Consider the following 26,189-nt stretch of genomic DNA (forward strand, 5'->3'; position numbering starts at 1 on the left):
CGCGAACAGATTCGTGTAACCGTCGCCCCGGAGGCAGACAAATGAGGCTCCCACAAGGCGACGGTTTGGGAAGGGGCGGCGGCGACACGACAACTGCCTGGTTATTTTATCGAGAATGAAGGCGCTCTGTGAACCAGAACCAGGTGGCCGTGACAGGCAGTACTGAGCAGCGTTGAGGGTGGCACGGATTGCAAAGCAAGGCTTGCTGGTGCGGTGATTCCAACGATGTCGATGTGGTTCCTGAAGCTCGGACCCGCTAGCGCGTCCACTGCCTGCCTATTCACCTTCTCCCGTGGACACACAGCTACCTCACCACAACTCCGACTACAAGACCGCTGCCTTCCCATCAACCCGCCCGCTTCACAACCACCACGGCTCAGAGTCCATCACTGCATACCTCCAAAGCCTCTTTCTCTAGTTCTGTTTGTCTTTCTTGCCACCAAGGACTCGTTCGCCCACCATGTCGGCTGAACCAGATCACACGAAGCCCAAGATCAACCTCGCAAAGTGAGTCGAGCGCCCTGCATCGTGCCTCTCGAGATCTAGCTACTGACTGCCACAGTGATCCATCTGGCGCTGCACCCAAAGATGTGAGTTGAGCCGCTGAGTGAGCTGCTCCGGAAACGTGTTACTGACGGATCCCAGGCCGATGAGACGGCGACGGCTATCCTCAAGAAGAAGAAGAAGCCAAACTCCTTGATGTAGGTAACTCCCACGGCTCCGGAGAGCCCGGCAAATACCCCGATATCAGCTGCAAAGATGGCTAACATTCTCCAGCGTCACCGATTCCCTCAACGATGACAACTCCATCATTGCCCTTTCCAACAACACCATGGAGACCCTCCAGCTCTTCCGGGGCGACACAGTGCTCGTCAAGGGCAAGAAGCGCAAGGACACTGTCCTCATCGTGCTGGCGGACGATGATCTCGATGACGGGAGCGCACGCATTAACCGTGTCGTTCGCCACAACCTCCGGGTCAAGCACGGAGATATCATCTCTGTCCACCCTTGCCCGGACATCAAATATGTACGTTCCGCGCATCTTCTAAGCCCAATCTGCCAACGTAGTTGCTAACTCCGATGACTCTAGGCCAAGCGTATCGCCGTCCTCCCCATTGCTGACACCATCGAGGGCATCACCGGCTCATTATTCGACGTTTTCCTCGCCCCATATTTCCGCGAAGCATACCGGCCAGTACGACAAGGCGACACTTTCACCTGCCGCGGTGGTATGCGACAAGTGGAGTTCAAGGTCGTTGAGGTAGATCCCCCGGAAATCGGAATCGTCGCACAAGATACCGTCATCCACTGCGAGGGCGAGCCGATACAGCGTGAAGATGAAGAGGGCAACCTCAACGAAGTCGGTTATGATGACATTGGAGGCTGCCGGAAGCAGATGGCACAGATCCGAGAACTTGTTGAGCTGCCTCTGAGACATCCCCAGCTCTTCAAGTCGATCGGTATCAAGCCTCCCCGTGGTATCCTCATGTTCGGCCCCCCTGGTACCGGTAAGACTCTCATGGCCCGCGCTGTCGCCAACGAGACCGGCGCATTCTTCTTCCTCATCAACGGCCCCGAGATCATGTCGAAGATGGCCGGTGAATCCGAATCGAACCTCCGCAAGGCCTTCGAGGAGGCCGAGAAGAACTCGCCCGCGATTATCTTCATCGACGAAATCGACTCGATCGCGCCTAAGCGTGACAAGACCAACGGCGAAGTCGAGCGTCGTGTTGTCTCACAGCTTCTGACACTGATGGACGGCATGAAGGCCCGTTCCAACGTGGTCGTCATGGCCGCCACCAACCGACCTAACTCCATCGACCCTGCTCTGCGACGATTCGGTCGTTTCGATCGTGAGGTTGATATTGGTATCCCGGACCCAACTGGACGTCTCGAGATTCTCCAGATTCACACCAAGAACATGAAGCTTGGCGACGATGTCGATCTCCAATCGATCGCCTCGGAGACTCACGGATATGTCGGTTCCGATTTGGCCTCACTCTGCTCTGAGGCAGCCATGCAGCAAATTCGCGAGAAGATGGATCTTATTGATCTCGATGAGGACACCATCGACGCCGAGGTTCTCGACTCTCTCGGTGTCACTATGGAGAACTTCCGTTTCGCCCTTGGCGTCTCCAACCCATCGGCTCTTCGCGAAGTTGCCGTTGTCGAGGTTCCCAATGTCCGCTGGGAAGATATTGGAGGTCTCGAGGACGTCAAGCGCGAGCTCATCGAGAGTGTGCAATACCCCGTCGATCACCCCGACAAGTTCCTCAAGTTCGGTCTTTCGCCATCTCGCGGTGTGTTGTTCTATGGTCCCCCTGGTACTGGTAAGACGCTGCTCGCCAAAGCCGTCGCCAACGAGTGTGCGGCCAACTTCATCTCCATCAAGGGCCCCGAACTGCTATCCATGTGGTTCGGGGAGTCTGAGAGCAACATTCGGGACATTTTCGACAAGGCCCGAGCTGCCGCACCTTGCGTCGTCTTCCTTGACGAGTTGGATTCGATAGCCAAGTCACGTGGTGGATCCGTCGGTGATGCAGGAGGTGCCTCTGACCGTGTGGTCAATCAGCTTCTGACCGGTAAGTCTCCTAATCAGATCACGACTTTTCAAAATACTAACGAATTCATAGAAATGGACGGTATGACCTCGAAGAAGAACGTCTTCGTCATTGGTGCTACCAATCGACCGGAGCAGCTTGACAATGCCCTTTGCCGTCCCGGACGTCTAGATACTCTCGTCTATGTCCCACTTCCCGACCAGGAATCTCGTGCTGGTATCCTCAGGGCACAGCTCCGCAAGACCCCTGTTGCTGACGACGTCAACATCGAGTACATTGCAGCCAACACGCACGGATTCTCTGGTGCCGATCTTGGCTTCGTTACCCAGCGTGCCGTCAAGCTTGCCATCAAGCAGTCCATCTCGATGGAAATCGAGCGCACTAAGGCACGCGAGGCAGCTGGCGAGGACACGGAGATGGAGGAGGAAGAAGGCGACGATCTCGTCCCGCAGCTTACCAAGGCCCACTTCGAGGAGGCCATGCGGACTGCCCGTCGCTCAGTTACCGATGTGGAAATCCGCCGCTACGAGGCATTTGCCCAGAGCATGAAGAACACCGGAGGCAGCAGCTTTTTCCGATTCCCCGAGGATGGCGCTGGGCAGAATGGTGCTGATGCAAACGCTTTCGGTGCCACCGGCGAGGACGAGGATCTGTACAACTAAGCCAATGGGTTTAGAGGTCCAAGTTCTTGGCTAATAATGTTCTCTGCATGGATACTACTTTCATTTCCTTCGGTGTGGGTGGATCATGGATAGACTGAGTGAGGTGTTTTCTAGCTGCCAGCATCTCTGCCTCTTAGGACTAATTCTGCCAGGAGGTGGGTGGGATGGAAAGGGAGGACAGTTAGTCTCTGATTTGCAAATTCGGGACGAAGTGGAATTGTGCATAGGTAGACGCGGCAGGCTAGCTTAGCAATGAAAATGCATGTTAAAATTGATGTGTCTATAACAAAATCGTGATTGTGAGGCTTGAGGGGTTTGCCGCCCAAACGTCCCTTGATCCCTGTATGCAAGTCGTAACCAACAGATCGAATTTTCTTGCCGCTTTGATGGTAGACTGCCTAAACGCCGTGTTCGCCCCATGGATATAATCTCGTGCAACCCTGAACGCCGGTCCTCGCTATGCAGTCTTGGTTGTGGGATGAACAGCGCAACTCGAAGCAAATAATGAAACCAATCTCGCACCTCCAAACCACAGATTTTCTAACCCATTCCAACAACGCAGGTAGATGTTCCTGGCCGCAACGTTCCGCCCACCGCCCACAGCATATCCATATCATCCAACTCTATCCCTCCAACAGCCCCAATTGACATCGCGATCTTCCTCCCCACTTACCCCCCCCTTACTCCCCCTCAACCGCAACCTCCAACACCCTCTCCAACTCCCTCCTCACTACCCTCACCCCCTCCCTTACCGCCTTCTCCGGTATCAGAATCCCGCCCTCCTCCACGGTCCTCCCGCCCTCCCCGTTCCCGTTCGCATTCCCATTCCCCACCCCATTCCCGTTAACCACCCCGTTCTGGTAGTCTTTCCGCACGCGCGTCTCCTCCATCAGCTTGGCCATGACCTCGTTGTACGTGGCGCACTCGCCGGAGCGCAGCAGCTGCTGGATGTAGGCGCGCAGGTTGGTGGTCCAGCCGCTGGCCTGCAGCTCGTGGGTCAGAGTGGCTTGGATGGTGGGGATGGAGCGCGAGGTCATGAGGGCGGAGTAGAGGGCGTTTTGGACGACCGGGGGGAGGGGGGCGGTGGCGGCGGTGGAGGGGAGGGTTGTTGTGGAGGGCATTGTGGTTGTGGGTATTAGGTGGACGGTGTTGAGATATTCCGTATTCCAAGGTTGCGTGTTGGTGTCGCCGGGACGGGGTGGATAGTGAATGCTTTGTACAGGACAGCCTTGCCCAGCGAATGCGGTTTTCGTTGACGAAGCGTGTAGATCGACGGTGAATGGGCGGGGCGATCGATGGGGTATTTTTGGTGAGCTTGCAGGCCGGCTGGTCGCTCCTGGGTGTGCGCCGAGGTTGTCGATGGGTGGAAGAGCTCGGTGCCCTGTCTGTATAGCTTTTTTTGGAGCCGTTAAGCGCCCCGTGGATGCGGGCGGCTGTCGCTAGTTTCGGGCGGGCAATGGGGAGGCCGCTTTGGGAGATGAGTGACTGCAGCGGGCAAGCATCGGGCGGGTAAAAGGGCTTCAATGGAGGGCTCGCGCTGCACAATAGAGATGAGGCGTATTGTTGGAGTTGGGCTCGAGCTATTGGCTGATTTGCCGCCCTGGGAGAGCTGCGTTCTGGGCTGGGCAACCTCAGGCACACGCCGCACGCATCGCTCACCACCAACAACGCTGTTCTCCACTGGCTTGACGACGACCTGCTGCGAATGACATTTCTGCTCTCCCCGCCCGCCACCGCACGCCTCGCTGGCACTCCTCCACGTTGACCTTCTGCGCGCCTCTTGAAGCTCCGCCTTCTCTCCCCCTCCGTTGTTGTCGTGCCCGCTGCCAGCCGCCGCCCTGCCAACCTCTCCCTCTCTACTGCGCCCCACGCCGCCCGTGGCCAGCAGACCGTGACGCTCTACCTGACACGGGCTTCTCCACCACGCTCGAAGCCCGGATCTCGCAGCACGCCCCCCTCAGGGCCGCGGAACACGGCTGCTCAATCTCGCTTCGTCTCAGCCAGGTTCCGGCATCGCCAGCCTGCCAACCACACCCGGCTCGACGACGACACTATCGACGGCGGTGATAACGGCGAGCTTCCCCTCGCACCTGCGCCTTGGCAGCTTCCCCGAGCAGAGCAAGAAGAGCAGCCTGAGGACCAGGACAGCCACCGCCCCCGATGGCCTACACAACCACCTACCACGAGGATTCGGACGCCGACGACGAGTACGAGCGCAGCGTCATCACCTCGCCCACCCTGCCGCCCGATTTCGAGGGGAGCTCCCCCACGAGCTCCGGCCCGCCGTCGACCGAGCACACGCCGACGACGTTTACACATTCGCGCGATAGCCATGGCTCGCCGACGGGGTTGATATCGCAGTGGTCGGCGGAGCAGTGTGCGGACTTTATATCGAGTCTGGGCCTGACGCACTATGCCGAGACGTTTGTTGGTAGGTCTACGGAACACCTATAAGAAGTAGGGAGGTGCTGACTTTGAGCTTCTAGATGAGGGGATCACCGGCGATGCGTTGATTGCACTGCAGCATGCGGAATTGAAGGAGATGGGCTTGACGAGTGTGGGGCATCGCCTTACTATTCTGAAGGCCGTATATGAGATCAAGGTCAAGCAGAATGTGGCCATAGAGCCGGATCATTATATACCGCTCTGTAAGGACTATGCTATCATTGATGGGTGCTGGAGACTGACTTGTGGACAGCTGCGGATACGACGGTGCAGGACGTTGCTCCTACCCAGGACGATATAGCCCGGATTATACATATCATCCAGGCGAGAGACGAGCGGATACATATTGCGGAGTCGGAGCTACGACATCTCAAGGACGACTTGAATAGGGTGGCCGAGGAAAATCGGAAACTGAGGGAAGAGGTGCTTCCACTCGTACGGATGGCGAAGGACAGATCACAGCCTCTGCCAACGCCAGACGACCACCTCACAGCACTCGCTTCACCACCTCCACCGGAACCCTCGCGGGCAGGAAGCAGCCTGTCTCGGAAGTTCTCTACAAAAAAGCTATTTCTGGGATCAGCACCGAAGAACCCCTCACCTACCATCCACGAAAACCAGACTCTAGTCGACAACTCGTCACTAAATCCCTCAGCAGCCGCAATGGCCGCCTCGTCACACCTCACAGCATCCATGACTGGCCAGTCCGTCATGTCGCCGAGCCAACCACCACAACCCTCGCCCACTTCTCCCGCCTACTCAACACTAAACCAGAACTCCGCGCGCTCCTTCAACCGCTCCGACATGCCTCGCAGCGCCCATCCAGACCACGAACCCACCCTCAACTGGCCCAACTCCTCTACCTGGAGCGCCGGCTCCACCATCGTCGGCGATCGCGACACCCTCCGCAACCCAACGCCCGCCCCGCTCTCCTCCCGCCCCATGCGCTCCGCCACCACCCCGGCGCCAGACGCCGACCGCGAACCGCCCTTATCCGCCAACTCTCTCAACACGTCCACCTCGACGCTCCAATCCTCCACCCCTTCCTCCGCAACCGCCACCTCGAGCAACAACCCCCAGGTCGAGATCTTCAAATCCTTCCGCGTCAGCATCGACGACCCCTGCCACAAGGTCCTACCGGTGGCACTAAAGAAATACAACATCACGGCCGACTGGCGGCAGTACGCGTTGTACATCGTGCACGGCGACCAGGAGCGGTGTCTGGGCTTGAACGAGCGGCCGCTCATCCTGTTCAAGCAGCTGGATAAGGAGGGCCGCAAGCCGATGTTTATGCTGCGCAAGCACGCGGCGCCGGTCGAGGGCCATGTCAGCACGGTGGGCAGTGGGCAGCAGATGCCTGTGCAAGCTGGGAGTGGTGGCGGAGGCGGGTTTGGGTGGGATGGGGGCAGTCGCGGGGCGGTGCAGTTGCCGGGTGGGGTGCTGTGATTTGCTCCACATGAGGGAGATGGGGGAAAGCTAGGGGAGGGGTTTAGGGATCTGGGGGGGTCTTTGTGAAGGGCGGTTTGGGGTAGATGGCCAATTCATCTAGATGTAGGGGACTGTTCTTCTTTCTTCTTCCTTTTTGTTTCGACTCTTCTACTGAGGGGGAGACGGCACTTTGCTTGGTGAGAATGGCGTATGGAAGCTGTTATCATGGGAAGAGAGGGGGGGGCAAGGGATTATGGTTTGTGGGCACACTGGCGACTGGGCGAAATGCTATTTAGCGAGTTTCTTTGGGGGGGGTTTTGGGGGAGAGGGGTGCGGTTTTGTGGGTGGGTTAGGGGGACAGGGGAGGGAGGACGGAGGGTATGGTAGTGTGTGTGTATGGCTGAGTAGAGTAGATGGATGTGTGGAATGCATATGGGGTTTGCGGTGTCCTATCTACATACGTCTGGCATTGGTGAACCTGCTGAGATATTTCGCGATCAGCGTGCGTGCGTATTGTCTAATGCGTCTCCTTTCGGAGCTTGAATTACACGTAGTGTTGTATCGTGAGAGGTTAGGTTAGCTAGAACTGATGTCGTCAGTGTGGCTGTGTCCCAAAGAACGTTTGGCTTGAAACATGGAACCTCCCGCCCCACGCTTCCGTAGGCTTTCTAGAAGGCGTTGCCGCAACGCCCCCCCCCCCCCTTTCCAAGTTCTTCGTGGCAAGGATGTAGGGTTGGGGCGGATCTGGGTTCATGTTTGACGTCTGAAACCGGGGCGGGGAGGCGGCGACGGGGTTCGTGTTTCTGAGTTGGGGGGCTCGTATTGAGGGTGTGGGTGGGATGGAGAGGGCGAGAAGAGTATTCGTATTCGGAGTGTGGGGGGGAAACTTGGAACGTGCGCGTTTGTGTGTAGTGGAGCGGCTGCGGGATGGATGGTTGAGGTCGACATGAAAGGATGGGCGGGTAGGACGTATCGTGTCTTTTACATGAAGGGGTGTTGGAGAAGATGTAAGAATTTTAAGGGTTGGTCTTTATGAGTAGGATTAGGATTGGGCGGGATGGGATAGGGAGGGGGTCAGTGAGGACGGATCTTTGGGTGCTGAGGGGTACCTTTGTAAGGATATAAAGACTGGCAGAGTTGGTGTTTGGCTATGAGGGCTGTCTTGAATATGCTTCAATGTACATAGTTCTACAGTAGATATACTGGCCTCAACAGGGCTTGGTGATCTCTTGACTAGTCCTTTCATCGTGGTGGTCCACAGTAATTGCTGTGCTAGCGTTTGCGGTTCTCATCCATCTCAACTAGGTAGTCGAGATCACCGTTCGGCTTGGTGCAAATCTGGTAGCCTGGGTCGATTCCACGGTCACCGTCCTGATATAGAACTGTCGGCGCCTCTCCCTTCATCTTACGCGGAGCCCTACGAGCGAAGCCCCACCTTTCAGTCCGTAATCGCTCTCAGGTCAGGACTGATTATTCTCCTTCGAACTCGCGCTCAAATCCTGGTCTCGCTCTTTCTTGATCTTCTCGATAGTATCGTCAATCATCGCAATCTCGGCCTCGATGCTGAGAAGCTTCTCCTGAAGCATGTGCTCGTATTCTTCGTCCGAGAGGAACTTCATAGGACTCCATCGCGACTTCGCGATTCTGTGGATGATGTTTCCTTCTTCTGGTGGTTTAGGATGTTGTAATTTTTCTTGCTGCTCATGCGTATTGCGAGCGTCGAGCGCGTTGTAGATGCTCTGGCCTCCGTATCCGAAAACGGTGAACATTAGGGTTGCTGGGATAATGTTCGAACGGCCGCCTGTCGGAAGCAATAAGCACGAGAAGTGTGGATCAGCGATCGAATTACGAGGCACATACGAAGTAGTGCTGCAAGAGAACCTCCGGTGATCCCTCCTGCAATCGCACTGGCCGTGACACGGTCTTTTGGTGTTGTGGGAATATACTCATCAGTAGAAAGCGGAGCGCCTCGTTTCGACTCAAACCAGTTCAAGAGGCCATGGCGTTGGAGAATAATGCCTCGAGTAGCTTTGTGACAGATTAGTCGGGGCTAGCTATCTACTTTGAGTGACATACCCCAAAAAGTGCTACCCACGGCAAACCATTGAAGGCCGGAAGCGGTTGCAAATAGAACAGGCGTTGACGACCGCACAATACCTGCAGCACCTCCAACTATAATACCAGCGCCACCTGGGCATTGTTAGTACGCCATTACCTCATGTAGACGCCTGTCAAGGAAATGGTCGCTGATGAGAAAAAAAGAGAAAGGGATACGAAGAGACTTGGCAGCATAGGCATTCTTTCAGAATTTTCTCCTACAAACAACAATGGTATAGAGTGCATGAGAATTAATATAGAATTGAAATGTTAGTGGGATATTGGAGCAACATCGTAGACCATCAATGTTGCTTGACATGTGGATTTGATTATCTTTTGCGTAGAGACAATGAATGAAACATACATACCAGAGAAGGCTCCCACTTTCATAGCCGGCTGCAGAACCTCTGCTGGCCGCACAATATGATGCTGCGCTATTGGCACGTCCATTGCTAGAACATCATAGTCCCACGCAGATCAGTGAAAGACCACAGTTCCAAAGGAGCAGTCCTGACCGGCTGGACGTCGCCCGCTAGCGCGCCTTGGCACTCTCCGAACCTCCCACCTCAATTCTTTCGCCCTCACTTCCACCTGGCTAAGACCCGGCTCGATCACGTATCGGCCATCTTACACCGCTCCCGCCCGCAAGCTCACCATACAAACACTGCTCGAGAGGCCCCGCTGCTTCTCTCAACAATACCGTCCAGCGCGCTCGTCGAACCGCGCGTTGACTTCGCCTCGCAATCATGGGTGCGCTTCCCTTCGTGCGGCCGCCGCAAGGCAGAGACATTGCCCCATATCGCTCGCTGCAAGCGGACACGTCTCGCAATGCACTGAAACCATGACTGACACTTTATTCATAGCTCCTCCCAAGAAACAGCAGCAGAAACTGTCCCTGGGGGACTTTCTGACCGACCAAGGTATGCGCCAACTTCCCCAACCGACATGACGTCCTTGACTAAAGATGTTCAGCTCTGGGATCATGGGCCGATGAGATGGAAGATATGCCTCTTGGCAGTAAGTTACCTCCATGCGCATCCTCTGCCGATCAATACTGACAATTCGCAGCTTCAGGTACTGAGCCTAAGAAAATACTTTTGGTGGCGCCAAATTTTTCGAAAATCTCGCTCACATTTTTTAATAGCTCAGACAACTGGATATGGCGGAGGCCGACCAACCTTCGGTTCCGCTGGCGGATACGCAGACCGTGGCTTTGCCAGTATGTGCCGACAAAGTTTCTGCCAAGGCTGGCTTTTCTCAACAATCGTCTGACACAACTTTAGGCACTAATGACCGCAACTACGCCGTCCGTGAAGCGCTGCCTCTCCCCACGAAACCCCCATATACCGCCCATCTTGGCAACCTTTCCTTCGATGCTACCGAGGGCGATATCACCGACTTCTTCAGTGGATGTGAGGTGACAAATGTCCGCATCGTGGAGGACAAAATGGAGAGGAAGCCGAAAGGCTTTGGATATGTCGAGTTCGGATCTCTTGACGGCCTGAAAAAGGCTTTGGAGCTAAACGGCACGCAATTCCAGGGTAGAAATATCCGAATCAGCGTCGCTGAGCCTCGTAAGCCTGTCACGGATCAAGGAAGAAAGTTTGCTAACATGTAGCATAGCCAAGGACCGCGAGGGACAACGCGAAATCACCGACTGGACTCGCAAAGGACCGTTGCCTGACCTCCCTGGTGGAAATCGCCGAGTATCTGAGCGAACTGGCGGCGGATATCAGCGCAATTTTGGCGACGGCGGCTCTGACAACGGCAGCGAGCGTGGCGGAGACCGTAGGCGTCCCGCCTTCGAAAGCGATGGCAAAGTCCGTGACTTCAGCAACTGGGAGCGGAAAGGCCCCTTGTCCCCTGTTCCACCTACTGGCGGCATGAGAGAGGGCGGCCGTGTTCGAAGCAACGATGGAGGACCTCGTCCAGAGCGACGACAGTCTCCAGGATGGGGAGAAGGCCGATCCAATGACGGCTCACGCCCACCGCGCCGCGAGTTCGCTGACCGCCCGGCATACGACCGACAACCTACCGCACCTGAACTTGACAACCAGTGGCGAACCAAGATGAGGCCAGATGCACCAGCCAAGTCGCCCACCGCGACCCCCGATGCGAGCGTACCGTCGTCTCCTGCACCCTCGCACGCAGCCCCTGCGACGCGTCCGAGGTTGAACTTGGCCAAGCGTACTGTCTCGGAATCAGACCCTGCTCCAACTTCCGCATCCTCCACCGACTCTAAGCCTAATCCTTTCGGTGCTGCCAAGCCGATTGACACTGCCAAAAAAGAGAAGGAGATTGAAGAGAAGCACCTGCTTGCTATCCGCGAGAAGAAGGAGAAAGACGAAAAAGCACGTGAAGAGAAGAGGGCCAGGGATGCTGCCGCGAGAGCCGCCGAGAAGGAAAAGGATGCGGGCGCTCAAACTCCCACAAGCCCGAAGGAGCCCTCGAAAGAGGTTAAGGAGAATGGTGAAGATAAGCCAGCGGCCCGAAATTACGAAATTCTACGACGCATTGATGACGAAAACGGCGAGACTGACGAACTCGAAGATGACGCTGTTGATGCCCCTGCCAACGGCAACATCGTCGACGACAAGGCTGTGAAGCCCAAGGAAGTCGTTCGTAACCCGCCGAAAGCCGAGACTGGCGCCTGGAGACGAAAGTCTGGCGCGCCCGCCACCTCTAATGAATCTGCCACTCAGGGCATGGAAGACGACGGCTGGAGTACTGTTCCCCAGAAATCTGGCAAGGGACGAAGGGGCGGCCCGCAAGGATCTCGTGCCATTGCCTCCTAGACGAGCAGGCCGCATCTCTCTCAATCTCGTGTCGTGGGGACTGTTATCTTCTTTTCTATAATGGACGAGTGTACGGTGCATGGGAATGGGATGCTTATGTCGCCTTCTGCAGTATTTCTAGGCGGGGAAAAAACTCTCGTCTGGCTGTACCTGGTGGGGGGTTGGTATGCTTGTCACTTCTACACATTCCATGCAGACTCTTCTTGTCGTCTGAACCCCCTTTTTGCTGCGCTTTTGCTTGCCTTGGCCGGATGATACAGCAGTGTTTTTGCATGGTGGTGGCTCTCGGGTTTCCAACGAACTGACTCAATCCTGTGTTCCTGAACTCGCTTTACGAAGAACGGCAAGAAGAGAGAGGAGAGGGGGGCGGGTAAGTCTTCATGTACGTTTTGGAACGGGCGCTGGGAGCAGAAAATGGTGGGGTGTCCGGTCCCGCCGCGACGCTACACAAAAGTTTACAGATTCCTCTTTTTTTCTTTTAGTTTTCTCATTTGGACTTGGTTAGTGCTGGGAATGGGGACTCTGGGGCATCTGCATTAGGCCGACGCTGGAGTCTTTTCTTCTCGATATACCTTTTACTGAGTGTCTGTGTGTGTGGGTGTTTAATAATTTTTTTCTAAACTCCCTACTCTGAAACGATTGAAGATGATGAGGCGTGGTGTATGGTGTGGTGTCATGGTATCCCCTGCTCTCTGCTTTTGTGCACCCTGCGTTTTGGCCTTTTTCCTTCTCTTTTCTTGTCTGTGGTTCTTCACGACTCTGAAAAGTTTAGGGGTCCTCGGTCACCCTGTTTCTTCGCTATCGCTTGTTGGCAGACGTAACCCTTTGCCAGGGCGGTTGGGGGGGGGGCTGAGATTAGATTTCTGTGCAGCGTGTCTGGCGTGTATTTAGTTTGAATAAGAGATGTTTATGGTCTAGATTGCGGTGGATGGCTTGCTTGCTTGTTGTGTGCGTGAGGGAATCTGATTTTCAAGGCTGTTATGATGTTGGAGGAGTGTTTTAGATGTCTGGAGCCTGCGACTGCTGGGGCTTTGTAGAGATTAGGGAGGGATGGAGGGCTTGAGTTTGGGCGATGGAGGAGGGGTTTAGAGAATGCGGATGGGACGGTGATGGGAGTAATGGGAGTAATGGGAGTAATGTAAGAATTAGATGTTGAGTTACTGAAAGAGGCGTAAGCGGGTAGAGAGAATAGGAGAGTATAGGACTATAGAAAGGGTGAGCTAGAGACACGTTTTGTAAGAACTTGTAGAAGGTGTGTCAAGCCTCTTAGTCCCTTTTCGAACGATCATATATTACAGGGTGGGAAGAGTGTAGCGTCGGAACTTCAGAACGATAAAATCTTAAGAGCTGTACCATGTAGACTAGTGCTAATTGAATTCACAGAAGTATAAGCAACAGTCGCGCTCAATATATAGACTAATTACAGAGGCCCACTGGGTATACAACTTGTAGGAGCATCCGGTGTTCTAGCGCGGTATCAATCCACTATATTAGAAGTAGAAAGGGGATAATAGTGGAAAGTAACACCTTGCGGTACCATGCTTTTAGCGGACTAAGCCACACTGGGCGTAAAAAAAGTGGTACACTCATTAAGCACTCTGTCTCTTATATACACCTGTCTGCCACTGCTTAGGGCGCTTGAACAAGCTTCAAAGGTAAAGGGCTTCTATCTTGTTTAGACTCCTAAAAATGCATTAAGGTAGCTCAAGCAGTGACAGACAGGTGTATACACAGGACAGCTTGTTGTAGAACTAGAGTGTTACCTTTTCTACCGGATGCGCCTAAAGGCTGTGGAATCACGTGTTTGATGTTGGAGTTGTACAGAGTTCTGATTGGACCGCCGGACAGCAAACACCGCACCTTGTGTTAACGACAGCGCTTCCACCACACGCGAGTCATCGACACAACACCAAGTGGACCATGCTTAGAACCATAGAACAGGTGTGCCTGTCATACGTTTACGCCGCCGTCTTGTTGGTATAAGACCATCTGCCTCCTTCACGTAGGGCCCACTACTCTCGCTGTTTCTCCTCTAGCCCCAAGACACTACCCGCTCCCCATACCACGCCAGGCTGGCAATTGATGCAAAGGCACTAACGATGAGGCATACGCTTCTGCTGAACAGCAGAGTGTCGTTGACGTCTCGCATAATCCTGGAAGACAGTGCCTTAGCGTATCCGTGGAGCTGGGTTCTACCAAGGCGTCAACATGGTGTCTCCGGTTCCAGTCACGCCTAAGCCGCATATATTCAACCCAGCCAGGGGAAAGAAGAGGAAGCGCACACAAAAAGAGAAAACTCCCGAGGAAATTTACGTGGAGTTGGAGGAACAGGAAAACACGGACTCTTCGTGGTCAGGCATCACCGATGATGAGGAGGAGCTGGATGGAGAAGAACGGAAGAGGAGATCGAAGAGGAGCCAGCTAGAATGCGGCATTTGGCAATACCACATGGTATTCCAAAGAAAAACGGGCCCCCCCCCTTCCAGACTTACACCTCAAGAACCAGAAGAGCAAAGATCGGAAACCCAGAATAGAACTTCAAAACCGAGCGAGGGGCGCCGCCGCTCCTCTAGACACGAACCTCATTCGCGCGATGCAGCTCCGACATGGCGAAAGATTCTACAAGATCGAGAAGCTGTAGATAAGCGTAAGCAAAACGCCAAGAAGATCACCCCAGAAATTTGGAAGTTTTACATGGAAACAAAAGCCAGTTTTGAAGAGTATGTCCAGGAAGAGTCCGAAAATAGGGGCCTTTGGGGTCGCCACACAATCATCGACCACTGCAAAAATTACATCAGACTGCTGCCTCTGCGAGGGGTAACTGCTAGCGCTCTTTGGCAGAGTAAGGACGCACTCAAGTACTTGTGTAGCAGTAAGACAAAGGAATTTTCGAGACTCCAGGCCAGCTGGGACCTCGAGATCACTGCTCAAGTGGAGCAGACCATATTCGAAGATGACCTAGAAGACTCAGAGGAGTCGGAGGAGTCCTCTTCGGAGGTGCCCACGCCAACCATACCATTAGGACCCACTAGACGTGCTGCCGACTTTGTTGATCTTACTATCGATACTCCTGATGTCAAGGACGAAGAGGTCGATGTCAACAAGCACACTGTCCATGAGATACAATGCCATGAAGGATCAGCCCCCGAAGAAGAAGGCTGCGATGGGGATGCCTACCAAGTAGACGCTGACAGTCCATCAAACACAGTCATCAACCCTGCGCACTCAGAGATGGACCAAGAGACGCCACCCAACGCTGACGAATCCGACGATGAGCTCTATCGGCCTCCCCCTCCAGTTGAAAACGTCCTTTCGAGGAACGCGTTAAGATCAAGCGCAGCCCACAGCCGGAATGTTGATCCTGGTTCTGGAGCGGCCGCTGAAATCAACTCAACCGACCCAATACTACAGCCAAACTCAAAAGATTCAGACGAAAGCACCACGGTTGATCATGCTGGCGATGCTTCCGATGCTTGCATGGATGAGAGTTATCATGATGAAGATGACCTCGATGAAGAAGAGGACGACGAGGGACCTGTCGGGCTCAGCGGACGACGACATATGTCCTCGGAGATTGCTCAATATGACTCCCATGATGTGCCTCGGGCTACTACTTCAGATGATGACATGCAAGGCATAACAGCCAGTACAATATCCCAATGTGCACCCAAGCAATTTCCTTTCCAGTTCACGGAACTGAGCTGCTCATGCTCCAGCCTGAGCTGTGGCTGTGCTAGGTGAGCGCATCCTGAGCTGAGACTGAGCAGCTTGTTGGAACCCAGTTTTGGGCCCTGTTGAATACTGGGAGTGTTGAGACTGTAATAAGTAGATACTGTATAGTCTTAGCGGAGATCGAATGACACCCAGAGAGCCGGAGTCGATGTAACCATGCTCAGTAACATACCTTAACACCATCATTGTGTTCATAACCAGGTTGCCACCCATAACGTCTCAAACCAGATGCTACCAGCGAGGAAAATGGAAGTAGTTCGTATGTCAGGCAATCCCGGTGGCTTGCAGACGATGCATTTCGCATTAGGGGAAAGTGTGTTGATTGAGGTAGCCATGCCAGTTGTTATGGGAAGTGAATTTTATATAGAAGAGGCCTAATGGTGCAATAGTGAACTGGAATCGCTGGTGGAGCTGCCCAAGGAGGCGTAGGGTCAATACTTACACAACCGAAGCTATCACCGGACCTAAAACAACTTTGCCAACTGCATAATCCAGCAGTGGTTGCGCTCAGACACATGCACATAAGCCAAGGATTATGCAAGGCGGTGCCTGTGGCGCCGTTCCAGGTATAAGGGGCCCAGTTTGTGGCTCCACCATACATCTTCTAAGTCGCCACATGAGGTCAGGCTAAATTCAATCCCACGCGCAATGGGGCCCAATAACAGTCACCCGACTTGGAGCGTAGCTTCGCTTTAGCTCATCTACTCTGCAGGCAGTCACGTTCCTAAGACGGCACGTTCTTAAGACAGCATGTTCCTAAGACAGCATGCTCTTAAGACGGCCATAGTCCTAAGACAGCGACAGTCTTAAAACGGTAGCATCTCAAGACAAGGACGTTCTCCAGACACTCACGCTCTTAAGATAAGCCCATCTTGAGACAGTTGTATTCTCAAGATAGACATGCTCGCAAGACGGTATTGCTTACTACGGGTCTAAATTCTCACTACATTTCTCCACCATGGCTGCTTGTCGGAGCTCCTAATTGCAGCAGATATACCGCGCAAATTATGATCCAGCATTCATAAAAGATCTGCACCGGCCCCTTTAATAGATGAAACGCCTCATCTCAATGTGTCCCATCAGAGTTGCTTTAGGGCGATACATCAGGGCAGCGGAATAGATGCGGTTAGGAGCCTTCCGAGCACTAGACGTTCCATCAGCCTCGGCGTATCTAGCTAACGACTCCAATACCACACCAAGCTATCCACAACAGCCTCGGGGTCATCTATCTTGTTCAAGTCAACTCCGCGTTCCTGCATCACATACTCACATGACTTCTGATGGAGCAAACGCCCTTCTTCCGAGTCGAGATCCAACCGAGTGAGAATGCTAGCTAGTTTCCATGAACTCCTAGCTGCAGAAGGTTTCGAATGCGACTTGCCAAGATTTGGAGGTGTATCCCAGATGTCAAGCGATCTGCGCAAAAACCTTCTAGAGGGTAGGTTAGTTCTACCTGAAGGATTCGGCGCCTGAGGGATTTCTTACTCTGCTTCAACGAGATCTCCCCCATCAAACCCGGCTACTGCTAAAATACTTCCGATCTTGTGGCACGAATCCGCCACCCAATGGTGGTTGTTCCCAAGGTCGGTGGTGTAAAGCTCAAGGACTTGCTGATGAAGCTCAAGTGACTCGGAGTATCTCCCCTGCCGAAAATACACATTTCCAAGGGAATAGAGTGCACCACCTCTATTTTCGTTATTTTCTCCACACCTCTCCAGCAAAGCTCTGCAAAGAATGTCCTCAGCTTTGGCGAGATCTCCTTTCCAAAGAAAGCAAGCTCCTTTGCACTGCAGGAAGTCTCCTAAGACAGAACTTGTAGCAGATCCAGAAGCTTGGCCTAGCTCAATAGCTTTATCCAGGTACATTTCAGCGTCATCATACTTTTCCGCTCCAATGCAGGACATTCCAAGGTTCTCGTAGAGAATTGCCAGGTATGTATCCTCATGGCGTACGACATCGGGAAGCAATGCGCTCTCGTAATGATCGATTGCTTTTTCGAAATTTTGGATTGCATTATCAGGTTTGTTTGTCTCTTGACACAATCGACCGTGATAGTAATAGATTTTGGAAAGGATTTTCCTATCGGTCGCTGGTTCATTTGCGGCAAGATCCTTTGCCTTCGAAAGAATCACACCGCAGGGCTCGTACCGACCGGTCTCATAATAGTAGCTGATTGCATCATCTTAGTATCTTTATCAAACGATGCGAATTCTGCTTACCCTGAAATCCGCCCTGAGAAATCTAATAGGTTATTCACGGCTGCCACGGGTATGCCTTGGCCCGCTCGTTCGTACAAGACTTCCGCGTGGGATATATAGGTCTCCACAACCCTCCAGGCCTCTAAATGTTTCATTGAAAGATAATCATCTTGGGGAATAACATGGTTGATCATCTGGATGACACTACAGCATACGTCGTGGAACCTCGTCCTACGGGCCCCAAGTTTTCGAAATGTTGCTGCTTGAAAGAATCGGTGCATTGATATGATATTATCCCGGACGTTGATGTTGATAAGCGACTGGTTCAACAGCAGCTCTGACGCGTTCAAGTATCTCAATGCATCTTCCAAAAAACTCGAGCACTGGGTTGTATGGCCGTAGTCCTTGAACAGATCGATGGGAATGGCATCGGGGTCAAGGAAAGTGAGGATGTCAAGAAGATTAGCTGCGTCTTGGCTCAACGTCCTCATGGATAACTCCCAAACATCGGCCAAAGTCTTACTGTAACCTGGGATTTCTTCTTGTTCCAGAGTATCTCTATTCTCGGAATATAACAGAAGGTACGCCGCGGGAAGACATCTTCTATTCCTCATGAAATATGCTGCTTGTCGAAGCCCGAGCGGAAATCCATCGAAATTCTCTGCAATGGTTCTTACCGCATCCTTGTCCTCTTGAGTTGGCGATACAATATCTGTCAGAAGATGAAGAAGATAATTAGCGCCTTGGTCCACCGTGAATGGTTCGATGGATATTCCAGCCATCGCAAGGGAACCTCGTCCGGGATAAGAGTTTCTGCTAGTTATGATGATGGAACCGTGGTTTGAAGAAGGCCAATATGGGTTCAAGAGCGTTATGTCGTCTGCATTATCGAAGACGATCAAATAGTTGACGTCTGATAGACTTGTCAGTGGTGAGTGAAAACGCAAGACATGGCATAGACTCACCGAGGTGCGTAATCCAGTGCATAACAGCTTCACGACTATCGTCTGTATTTCCCCCTTCACTTGAGTGGCCTAACAGTCTTGCCAGCTGGACGACTTGACTGTCCAATTTTTCCTTTTTATCCGCATAGAGCCAAATGATGACTTTATACAAATCGTAATGTCGATAGAGATATTCTAGAGCGACAGTGGATTTCCCAAATCCTCCAAGGCCATGCAGGACGACACTAGCAAGCTTAGGATCTGTACTGTCCAATCTCCCGTTTGCTAGCTTCTCGTGGAGTACGGAGAGTTCCTCTTCGCGGTCGAAAAGCTGTCGCTACGCACACAGTTCTGAGTAAATCGGAAAGGGAGCTTCACTTCCATGGGCTGTACTGGCGGGGAGTTGGCCGAAGATTGTAGCATATCGCGGATGATTTGATGCCTTGCCTGAGAAGACGTGAGCCCCGCTGTTTGTACCTGCAGTTCCAAGTGTTTTGTTTGACGCTTGATTTTTCTTTCCGCTTCAGCAAATTCAGTTTGGAAAGAGGGGCAGAAGATGGATCGAAGGGCATTCTCTAGTCCTCCTTAGTATGGCAACACTGCGCTGTCGGACAAGTAGGACACCTACCTGTCGCACTATTGCGAAGAAATCTTATTGCATGCACTACGAACGAAAAAAACGCTAAACAGGTATTACAGATAGAGTCAGACAGCTCGGTATAGGATGCCTCAGGAAACAGTCGGCACCAAGTTTCAAACAAAGGCAAATACTGAGATAGCGTTTCGAGCATGTTAAAAACCATTTCGTGGATCTGGGTGGGGCGAACACACATCTAGGCCTAGGTCAGTATAAGTACGAGATGCAGAATCATATGCTAGATTACCTCGATGATTAGCTGTGCACCACCCCACACAAGACCCGCAATCTGCGGGTTTGATTGGACCATCGAGCCCACCACTCTTCCGAAAGACTGAATATGGGACATAATTGGGTGCAAGGCTACAATCACTTTACTTGACTTTCGTTTGCTGTAAGACTCTGTTAAAGCCCTCATCAGTTCATTGAACCGATCATTGCTTGTATTTGGCGCGAGTCCAGCTTGTTGGATATATTCCTATCTTCAGAGCCAAGCTTGGATAAAGATTTGTTTAGAGCAACCTGCCAAATAGTAGGTTGGGCTCCGTCATCCTGAGAGGGCTGAATCACCGTCAGAGGGATAGATGTCGGCCTCAGCTGCGGTTCCTTCCTCCAGAATTTTAATTTCCTTCGAGTACGCCTAATATTACCTGATCTTGATATCTGCTGAATTTCGCTAGAAGTACTGAAGCAGGCGCGAGGATTTGAGGTTTCGGATGGATGTTGATTTGTGGTATCAAGGGCGCTGATTATTGGAAGTGGGATTGTTGCCATCCTGAGCACAGCTTGATCATCGCTGAATGATGAACAAGAAGAGGATTTGTTAAGCTTGAATACGAGATTAGGAAGTAGTTGCTCATGAAATGCGATTTTAGGAACCTCCAAAAGAGAATCCGGCTGAGGATCTTTGTAGCCAGCAACGGATCGTATAAGACAAGTAAAAACCACTGAGTCAGGACAACAGCAACGCGGCTTAATTCCCATGGCCTGAGGCGCCTGAAAGCTTTCGCTGATCGACCACAGTCATCTTGGCATATTGGTTGAGTTTTTCAGCCTTGTATGCATGCAACAAAAGAGTGGTATTGTGCACCAATGCAAGGCTAGATCTCTCTAGTATATATCCTATTGAATAGCAACTGCTCTATTTTGGAATTTCTTGTGAGGAGCACTGACTTAGCTTGTGTGAGGGCGACAAGATGGAATAAAGTAATCTCTTCCTAGGCTCGGGAGCTCAACGAAAATACAGATTTGAGGCTCCGAAAATTAAAGTAATGAAAACGGTGGCCTGAAGTTAGGCCACTCTTGCGTAGTTTCGTTTAACCGGTAAGGTAATTCCAGCAAAACAAAGTCTACGTTCACCAGGCTGACAAGCTGGACGAACCCCACGAATAGCCACTCTGAATCCACCATTCATCGATATTCCATGTCTGCACATACATCCTAAAACGGCGCGATACCCTCGTACCCCGCTCGGTGGCGATTCTGCCTTGTTCGAGAGCCATATTAATACGCCTTGCGCCTGCCATCCACATGGTTGCTTCGAGTGATGACGCGATTGGCGAGTGGGACTTTATGCATGTGCCCAATAAATGACTAAACTCTGAAAGGAAGGCAGATAAGCTAGCAGATGGCCTTCTGTTAAGGCAGACGTCTCCTCGGCTCCACGTAGACTCTTCTGTTCTCATCATCATTGTACTGGCACATTGATCCCAGAAGCCACCACAGCCTCACTTCCGTAATGACCACCACCGCTAATACATGCGCTGCTGCCTTGTGAGTAAGAAAGTCATGTTGGAAAATACAGCCACTGAATTCACCAGGAGGGCTAGCCCTACACGCGCCATGAGTACCACAGCAGTTCGGAATATCAAGATCCAACCATGGCGTCAATTCTGGCCTCCTAAGGCAGAAAATTTCTCGGAGGTCCAGCTCCAGAAAATGCCGTGGCTTGCGTGGAAGTCCGACGAGAACAACCTGAAGGACGCACCATGGAGGGAATGGGTTCTCATGAACCAATCCGGAATTGCTCGAAGGGGATCTACAACCCATTTCTTGGAATTGGAAAAGCTCTGAGATAAGGGCTTGTCATCAGTCTGAGAAGTCTGCACGATTTTGCACCTTGATGGAAAATTGTATCTCGAAGGAAACGAAGGGTTTACGACATCTGTCAAAGTCTGGATATGTATCTACATTGTTTTCCTCTCGTAGTAAATTGATTCGAGCTTTTGGAAAGCAATTTCCTGCAAACTAGCCAAAGTATTCCATATCTCACTCAAACAGTGTAAACGGCCCAGTGTCGATCGATGTCTTCTTCCCCCTGATCATTGCAGTCAACACTTTGCCACTTCCAGGCCCAAGTGTGAAACCGTCAAGGTAATGTCCAAAATTAAAGAAAAGACCACCTCGAGAGGGCGCACTACTTAAGGCCACTGAAGGAAATAACTCCTTCCATGGAATCTTCATAATAAGGGGCAAGTCATTGGTCGTTCGAGACATATATGCCCTGCCGCTCGATATCAGGCCCTGAGAATGTTCGCCAAAATGGGTGTATTTGCTAACAAGCCGTTTTAGTTCTTCGACTTCCTCTGGACTTGGTAAAACGTCGGCGGGAAGAGGTGGTGGTGGGTCAGAATCCGCGAACGAGCCTGCGGCGAACAATACCCCATAACCGGATGTAGATAGATGAAGATCCTGCTGTCCCTCAAGCGCAGGGTTAAGCCAGACTTGCTTCCCGTCCGTGCCCATTTTTTCTTTGTCCGTTTCCCGTCTGCGAAGCCAACTTTGAGCTGGCTGCCTCTCTGTCATTGGTATGTGGAACTCGGCACTTGGAAAAAGAGACTTAAAGATCCGGTCTGACCAAGACCCAGCTGAGATAACGAGATTCTGGCAAGGGACATTGATTGTTGACGAGTCATCTTTGGTCTGAATGTCCACTGAGGAAAATGCCAATGAATCAGGTTCAGTATGGACTTTTGTTGCCGTTGAGTTGAGCATGAGTTGAACACCAAGATTCTCACACTCTTCCTTCAGAAAATCGCAAAATTTGCGAGGATTTCTGCGTGCATTAGCATCTAAAATGTATTGTAAAACCGAGAGGTACACGTACACTATTGCCGCATCAGAGCCGTTAGATATCAGACCAGCTTGCCAAGTCGACCGTGGTTTGAGCCATTTCGGGAGATCCGACAGTTCTACTTGCTTTACCACGGGAAGAGGAAGTTTGGGGTTGGACGGGTCGTACCCGTGAGAGAACACGGCGTGGATTTTTAAGCTGCTGTAGCCGAAGCGCTCATGACCATCGTTTTCGGAGGCAATTGCTGCAAAAAGATCATAGGAGAGCTTTGCCAGAGCTTCCACTTCATTTTTGAAGCCAGTGGTTCCGATTACCCCCTCATTCTGCCCGGAGGCGCCCGAACATATTGCTGTGGAAGGGTCTACTACTATAATGCTTCCTTGAGTGGGAGCATGTGCAGACTGGCTTTTCCGGTCCTGCTCGGCAAGCGCCAGGTAGTATGCGGTAGATAGTCCGATGATGCCACCACCCAAGATCACGGTGGGCTTCAGGTCATCCGACATCAATGCTGTGCTGTTTGGCGCGAGTAGTTGTTGCAGGAATGGCCACGAGCTAGCGAGTCGAGGAAACAGTGAGTGAAGACGAGATAGCATATTGTCTAACGGAGCTCTCTGAAGAGAGATTAAAGGATAAGAGATATTCTGTGGTATGGTGCGGGATGGGAAGCCGGCGAGCAACCCCCATGCAAGCACTGCTGTCTTCGCTCGTGTTCGTGCCGCTTGGCCTATCTACGCCGCTTTGCCTTTTCGCCCCATTTCGCCTTCTTCGCCTTCAAACAAGAGAATGTCTTGCCTAGGCGTCCACGTGTATTTCAACGTATGTCGGGGTTTCAGAACGTGGAGGATGTCGATGGGACAGTTTGACACTAATAAACCAATAGTGCGGTTCGCGGATCGGCCCGTTAGTCCTTGGCTTCCGTCGTTCGTCTACCCTTGCGAGCTTCCATTACCTCCTTCCGCTAGAGGAGTACAAAACCGTGAAACGCTTCCACATCAACGTTCCCCGAGGCGGTATACCAGGCGGAACCCACACAAATGAGGTGTCAGGAGAATATCATAACATACCCGTCCATGATATCCGGGGACATGAAGATGAATTTTCGCTTGACCAACACGGCTTCCAGGTTGCGAGAGATCGGAACAGGGACACGGAAGCCGCACTCAATGCTTTACCGGCTGAGTCCTTTAATGACTCAAACTTGGTCAGGGAAAAGTACGGACCGGCCATGGAGGCTCTCATTAGGAACACTCTAGGAGCAGAGACCGTGCGAATTGTGCTTGTGGCACTATACCAGCCTCTTATCATGGCTAGGCGATGCTGAATGGGGCTGCTTTTGCATATTCCTTCATCGACTGGCAAATTTGGAGATCCCAAGAGGAGATAGTGTCGTTGGCAGATCGCATTCTCGAGAAGCCGAATAGTGCTCGGGAACTGGACTTGCTCCTCAAACTCATAGAGTGCGATAACGGCTGCGATGAAGAAAAAGGGTGTAAAGCAAACAGAGGGCATTGCGACTCTAAGAGGTTTGAAATTCAGAAGTCTCATGCTGCGCTAGGAAAATTCGGTCGCGCTACTATCATCCAAGCTAGATATTACGTAGTTGGCCTTTGTAGAGACTTCACGATGGAGTTAGCGTCAGGAAAGATGGAGTGCTGGTAGTGATTTCAAGGTTCAAACTTTGGCGGCCTGGCGGCCCCATCACACACTAGAAGTTCGGACCACCTTAGGCACGCGGACCACAGTGCGCTTACCCTAATAAGAGGTAAAAAGAAAGCAACGCTCTTATAGAATTAGCTAGAATTTTACAATTTATAAACGCAGTATATTAATAAATTAGAAAAAACTATATCTATTCTCTGGGTGGAGATTATCGTGGCATTGCTATCATTCTTCCACCTTTCATATCTTTCCACTCTACCTCCGCTCCTGCTTGTAGCATTGCCGTGACAATAAGTTTCCATTATTGCATCATACTGCAGTTTACTGATTTTGCCAAGTTTTCTTTGGACCGGGCCACTGCTAATCCCGGATTTATCCTTAGAGAACCCATTTTGTATGACCGCCTCGAGTTGACTGCCTGGGTCCCTCTTTTTTGGGCCTCGTTTTCTATGCTGGACGCTTATAATGTATAGGGTTCCGACTGTGTGGGAAACGAAAACGGAGAGGTGAGAGGAGAGATGAGAGGAGAGATGAGAAGGTGAGAGGGAGGTCGGCCATTGTTACAGAATAGCACTTTATGCAAACAAGGACAAGGGCAGAGAATCCTCCACTGGAAGGAGCCTGAGCTTCCGAGGCTTACAAAACTGTATGGGGCCCAAATTCGTGACCGGGGACAGATTTGAGGCCCCTCGCTAAAACTTTGATAATTTCTGGTGGGTACATCTGCGACTGCGCCGGCGCGGGTGAGCGAGGGTGAGCAGACCTGAGCTGAAGCTGAGCCGGGCCTGAGCCGAACTCAGCCACAGCGGCATAGGGTCACGTGAACAGCGGGGGTGGGAGGTGTGCACTTTGGGGTGATGTAACACACTATAGTGAATAACGTGTTCTACATGCATGTGGTGGTTACAAGCGAGTGGTGGCGCTTAATTTTTGGTGCGATTTGGACGTTTTGACACCCCAGCAATCTCAACAACCATAAAGTATTAAATAAGATTATATGAATGCATATAGTATTTAGCTCATTTCAATGGCTAGGCAATAGTTTGGAGTGATGTGTCTCTGTAATTCTATTATATCGTAGATCTTACCCAATGCTAGGGGGCCAAAACTCTACTATAACTAAATGTGGCCATCAAGAGACCCTAAAAATTTGTCTTATAATATTGAAACAGCTATGCATATCTTTATTCTAAGTTATAGATTCAAATCTTTTATAGTTGTTGAGGTTGCTGGGGTGTCAAAACGTCCAAATCGCACCAAAAATTAAGCGCCACCACTCGCTTGTAACCACCACATGCATGTAGAACACGTTACCGGGAGCTTTGTCAGTTTTGTAAGCAGCGCGTAAGCTGTATTTACAAACATGTTATGAGATCGTGCAAAAACGCACCCTTCCCAAATCCACTAAAGCACTTGAAGGCTCGGCCTTGTCCTAAATGCAAAATACCTTTTAAAGATGTTTATCAACATCTTTACACAGGTAGTTGCTGGAAGTCGAAGAGACAGTGCTTCCGCCAGTCGTCTATGTTTGCTTGCCTCAAATTTCGCCGAAGTGCTGCAAATAGAGCCTTTTCCATTCTTCGCACAAAGTATCCCTCACTCGTTCCATGGGAGCATCTGGATCCCGGAAAACACACAATATATTCTGAAAATCCTCTGTACCCACGCAATTCCGCACCATGCGCAACTGTAAGCCAGGTCAAAGTCGGTCTTCAATATGTATGCAACGAATGCGGAGGACTTCATAGACATAAACTGGCTCTATATATGGTGGTGCTCTTGGGATGCAACCTGGTTGATCAGAAGACATGGGACCTTTTCAGAGATGGTGGGTACAATTTCATCTTCCATGTTGGTCTGGACCTAACCTCTGCAGGACGAATCCACTTTCACCGCCTCCGCAATAAATCTTTTTGCTACCAGTCGTCGCATATCACATTCGAACAGAGGTTCAGAAG

The 26,189-nt window shown here is 51.8% G+C and overlaps 11 protein-coding genes across 11 annotated transcripts; 7 read left to right on the forward strand and 4 right to left on the reverse strand.

Moving 5' to 3' along the window:
- The first annotated feature begins 318 nt into the window (after positions 1-318).
- On the forward strand, positions 319-3,463 carry BDZ99DRAFT_445055 (AAA ATPase). The gene is made up of 6 exons (XM_033717910.1): positions 319-507; positions 563-590; positions 646-701; positions 778-1,027; positions 1,091-2,582; positions 2,634-3,463. Exons 1-6 carry the CDS (start codon positions 461-463, stop codon positions 3,221-3,223), a joined length of 2,463 nt encoding a protein of 820 aa, XP_033576048.1. The 5' UTR covers positions 319-460; the 3' UTR covers positions 3,224-3,463.
- Positions 3,464-3,903: 440 nt separating this feature from the next.
- BDZ99DRAFT_521549 (uncharacterized protein) lies at positions 3,904-4,344 on the reverse strand (the record flags this gene model as incomplete). The annotated part of the gene is made up of 1 exon (XM_033725638.1): positions 3,904-4,344. The coding sequence occupies one exon, from the start codon at positions 4,342-4,344 to the stop codon at positions 3,904-3,906; it is 441 nt and encodes a 146-aa protein (XP_033576049.1).
- A 611-nt stretch (positions 4,345-4,955) lies between these two features.
- BDZ99DRAFT_571913 (RA-domain-containing protein) lies at positions 4,956-7,114 on the forward strand (the record flags this gene model as incomplete). The annotated part of the gene is made up of 3 exons (XM_033728143.1): positions 4,956-5,654; positions 5,710-5,871; positions 5,922-7,114. The coding sequence occupies exons 1-3, from the start codon at positions 5,384-5,386 to the stop codon at positions 7,112-7,114; spliced, it is 1,626 nt and encodes a 541-aa protein (XP_033576050.1). The 5' UTR covers positions 4,956-5,383.
- A 1,112-nt stretch (positions 7,115-8,226) lies between these two features.
- BDZ99DRAFT_571914 (uncharacterized protein) lies at positions 8,227-9,674 on the reverse strand. The gene is made up of 4 exons (XM_033728144.1): positions 9,562-9,674; positions 9,173-9,286; positions 8,957-9,124; positions 8,227-8,897 (listed from the first exon to the last, which is right to left on the reverse strand). The coding sequence occupies exons 1-4, from the start codon at positions 9,641-9,643 to the stop codon at positions 8,557-8,559; spliced, it is 705 nt and encodes a 234-aa protein (XP_033576051.1). The 5' UTR covers positions 9,644-9,674; the 3' UTR covers positions 8,227-8,556.
- Positions 9,675-9,801: 127 nt separating this feature from the next.
- On the forward strand, positions 9,802-12,035 carry BDZ99DRAFT_45193 (RNA-binding domain-containing protein). Its single transcript, XM_033718241.1, has 7 exons — positions 9,802-9,943; positions 10,057-10,113; positions 10,166-10,210; positions 10,262-10,267; positions 10,338-10,412; positions 10,477-10,767; positions 10,817-12,035. The coding sequence occupies exons 1-7, from the start codon at positions 9,940-9,942 to the stop codon at positions 11,986-11,988; spliced, it is 1,650 nt and encodes a 549-aa protein (XP_033576052.1). The 5' UTR covers positions 9,802-9,939; the 3' UTR covers positions 11,989-12,035.
- A 413-nt stretch (positions 12,036-12,448) lies between these two features.
- On the forward strand, positions 12,449-12,933 carry BDZ99DRAFT_45195 (uncharacterized protein). The gene has a single exon (XM_033718243.1). It carries the CDS (start codon positions 12,634-12,636, stop codon positions 12,877-12,879), a length of 246 nt encoding a protein of 81 aa, XP_033576053.1. The 5' UTR covers positions 12,449-12,633; the 3' UTR covers positions 12,880-12,933.
- A 959-nt stretch (positions 12,934-13,892) lies between these two features.
- On the forward strand, positions 13,893-15,904 carry BDZ99DRAFT_571916 (uncharacterized protein). The gene has a single exon (XM_033728145.1). The coding sequence runs from the start codon at positions 14,197-14,199 to the stop codon at positions 15,727-15,729; it is 1,533 nt and encodes a 510-aa protein (XP_033576054.1). The 5' UTR covers positions 13,893-14,196; the 3' UTR covers positions 15,730-15,904.
- A 746-nt stretch (positions 15,905-16,650) lies between these two features.
- Positions 16,651-19,848, reverse strand: BDZ99DRAFT_571917 (uncharacterized protein; the record flags this gene model as incomplete). The annotated part of the gene is made up of 7 exons (XM_033728146.1): positions 16,651-17,151; positions 17,206-17,889; positions 17,940-18,831; positions 18,884-19,199; positions 19,256-19,437; positions 19,491-19,695; positions 19,747-19,848. The coding sequence occupies 7 exons, from the start codon at positions 19,846-19,848 to the stop codon at positions 16,896-16,898; spliced, it is 2,637 nt and encodes an 878-aa protein (XP_033576055.1). The 3' UTR covers positions 16,651-16,895.
- Positions 19,849-21,049: 1,201 nt separating this feature from the next.
- On the forward strand, positions 21,050-21,756 carry BDZ99DRAFT_463905 (uncharacterized protein). The gene is made up of 2 exons (XM_033720174.1): positions 21,050-21,272; positions 21,320-21,756. Exons 1-2 carry the CDS (start codon positions 21,238-21,240, stop codon positions 21,570-21,572), a joined length of 288 nt encoding a protein of 95 aa, XP_033576056.1. The 5' UTR covers positions 21,050-21,237; the 3' UTR covers positions 21,573-21,756.
- BDZ99DRAFT_533594 (FAD dependent oxidoreductase) lies at positions 21,658-23,075 on the reverse strand (the record flags this gene model as incomplete). Its single annotated transcript, XM_033726510.1, has 2 exons — positions 21,658-22,554; positions 22,606-23,075. 2 exons carry the CDS (start codon positions 23,073-23,075, stop codon positions 21,768-21,770), a joined length of 1,257 nt encoding a protein of 418 aa, XP_033576057.1. The 3' UTR covers positions 21,658-21,767.
- Positions 23,076-23,355: 280 nt separating this feature from the next.
- BDZ99DRAFT_521557 (uncharacterized protein) lies at positions 23,356-23,893 on the forward strand (the record flags this gene model as incomplete). The annotated part of the gene is made up of 2 exons (XM_033725639.1): positions 23,356-23,388; positions 23,453-23,893. The coding sequence occupies 2 exons, from the start codon at positions 23,356-23,358 to the stop codon at positions 23,891-23,893; spliced, it is 474 nt and encodes a 157-aa protein (XP_033576058.1).
- Positions 23,894-26,189: the final 2,296 nt, after the last annotated feature.

Source organism: Mytilinidion resinicola (genome assembly GCF_010093595.1).
Source record: "Mytilinidion resinicola strain CBS 304.34 unplaced genomic scaffold BDZ99scaffold_11, whole genome shotgun sequence".
NCBI lineage: Eukaryota > Fungi > Ascomycota > Dothideomycetes > Mytilinidiales > Mytilinidiaceae > Mytilinidion > Mytilinidion resinicola.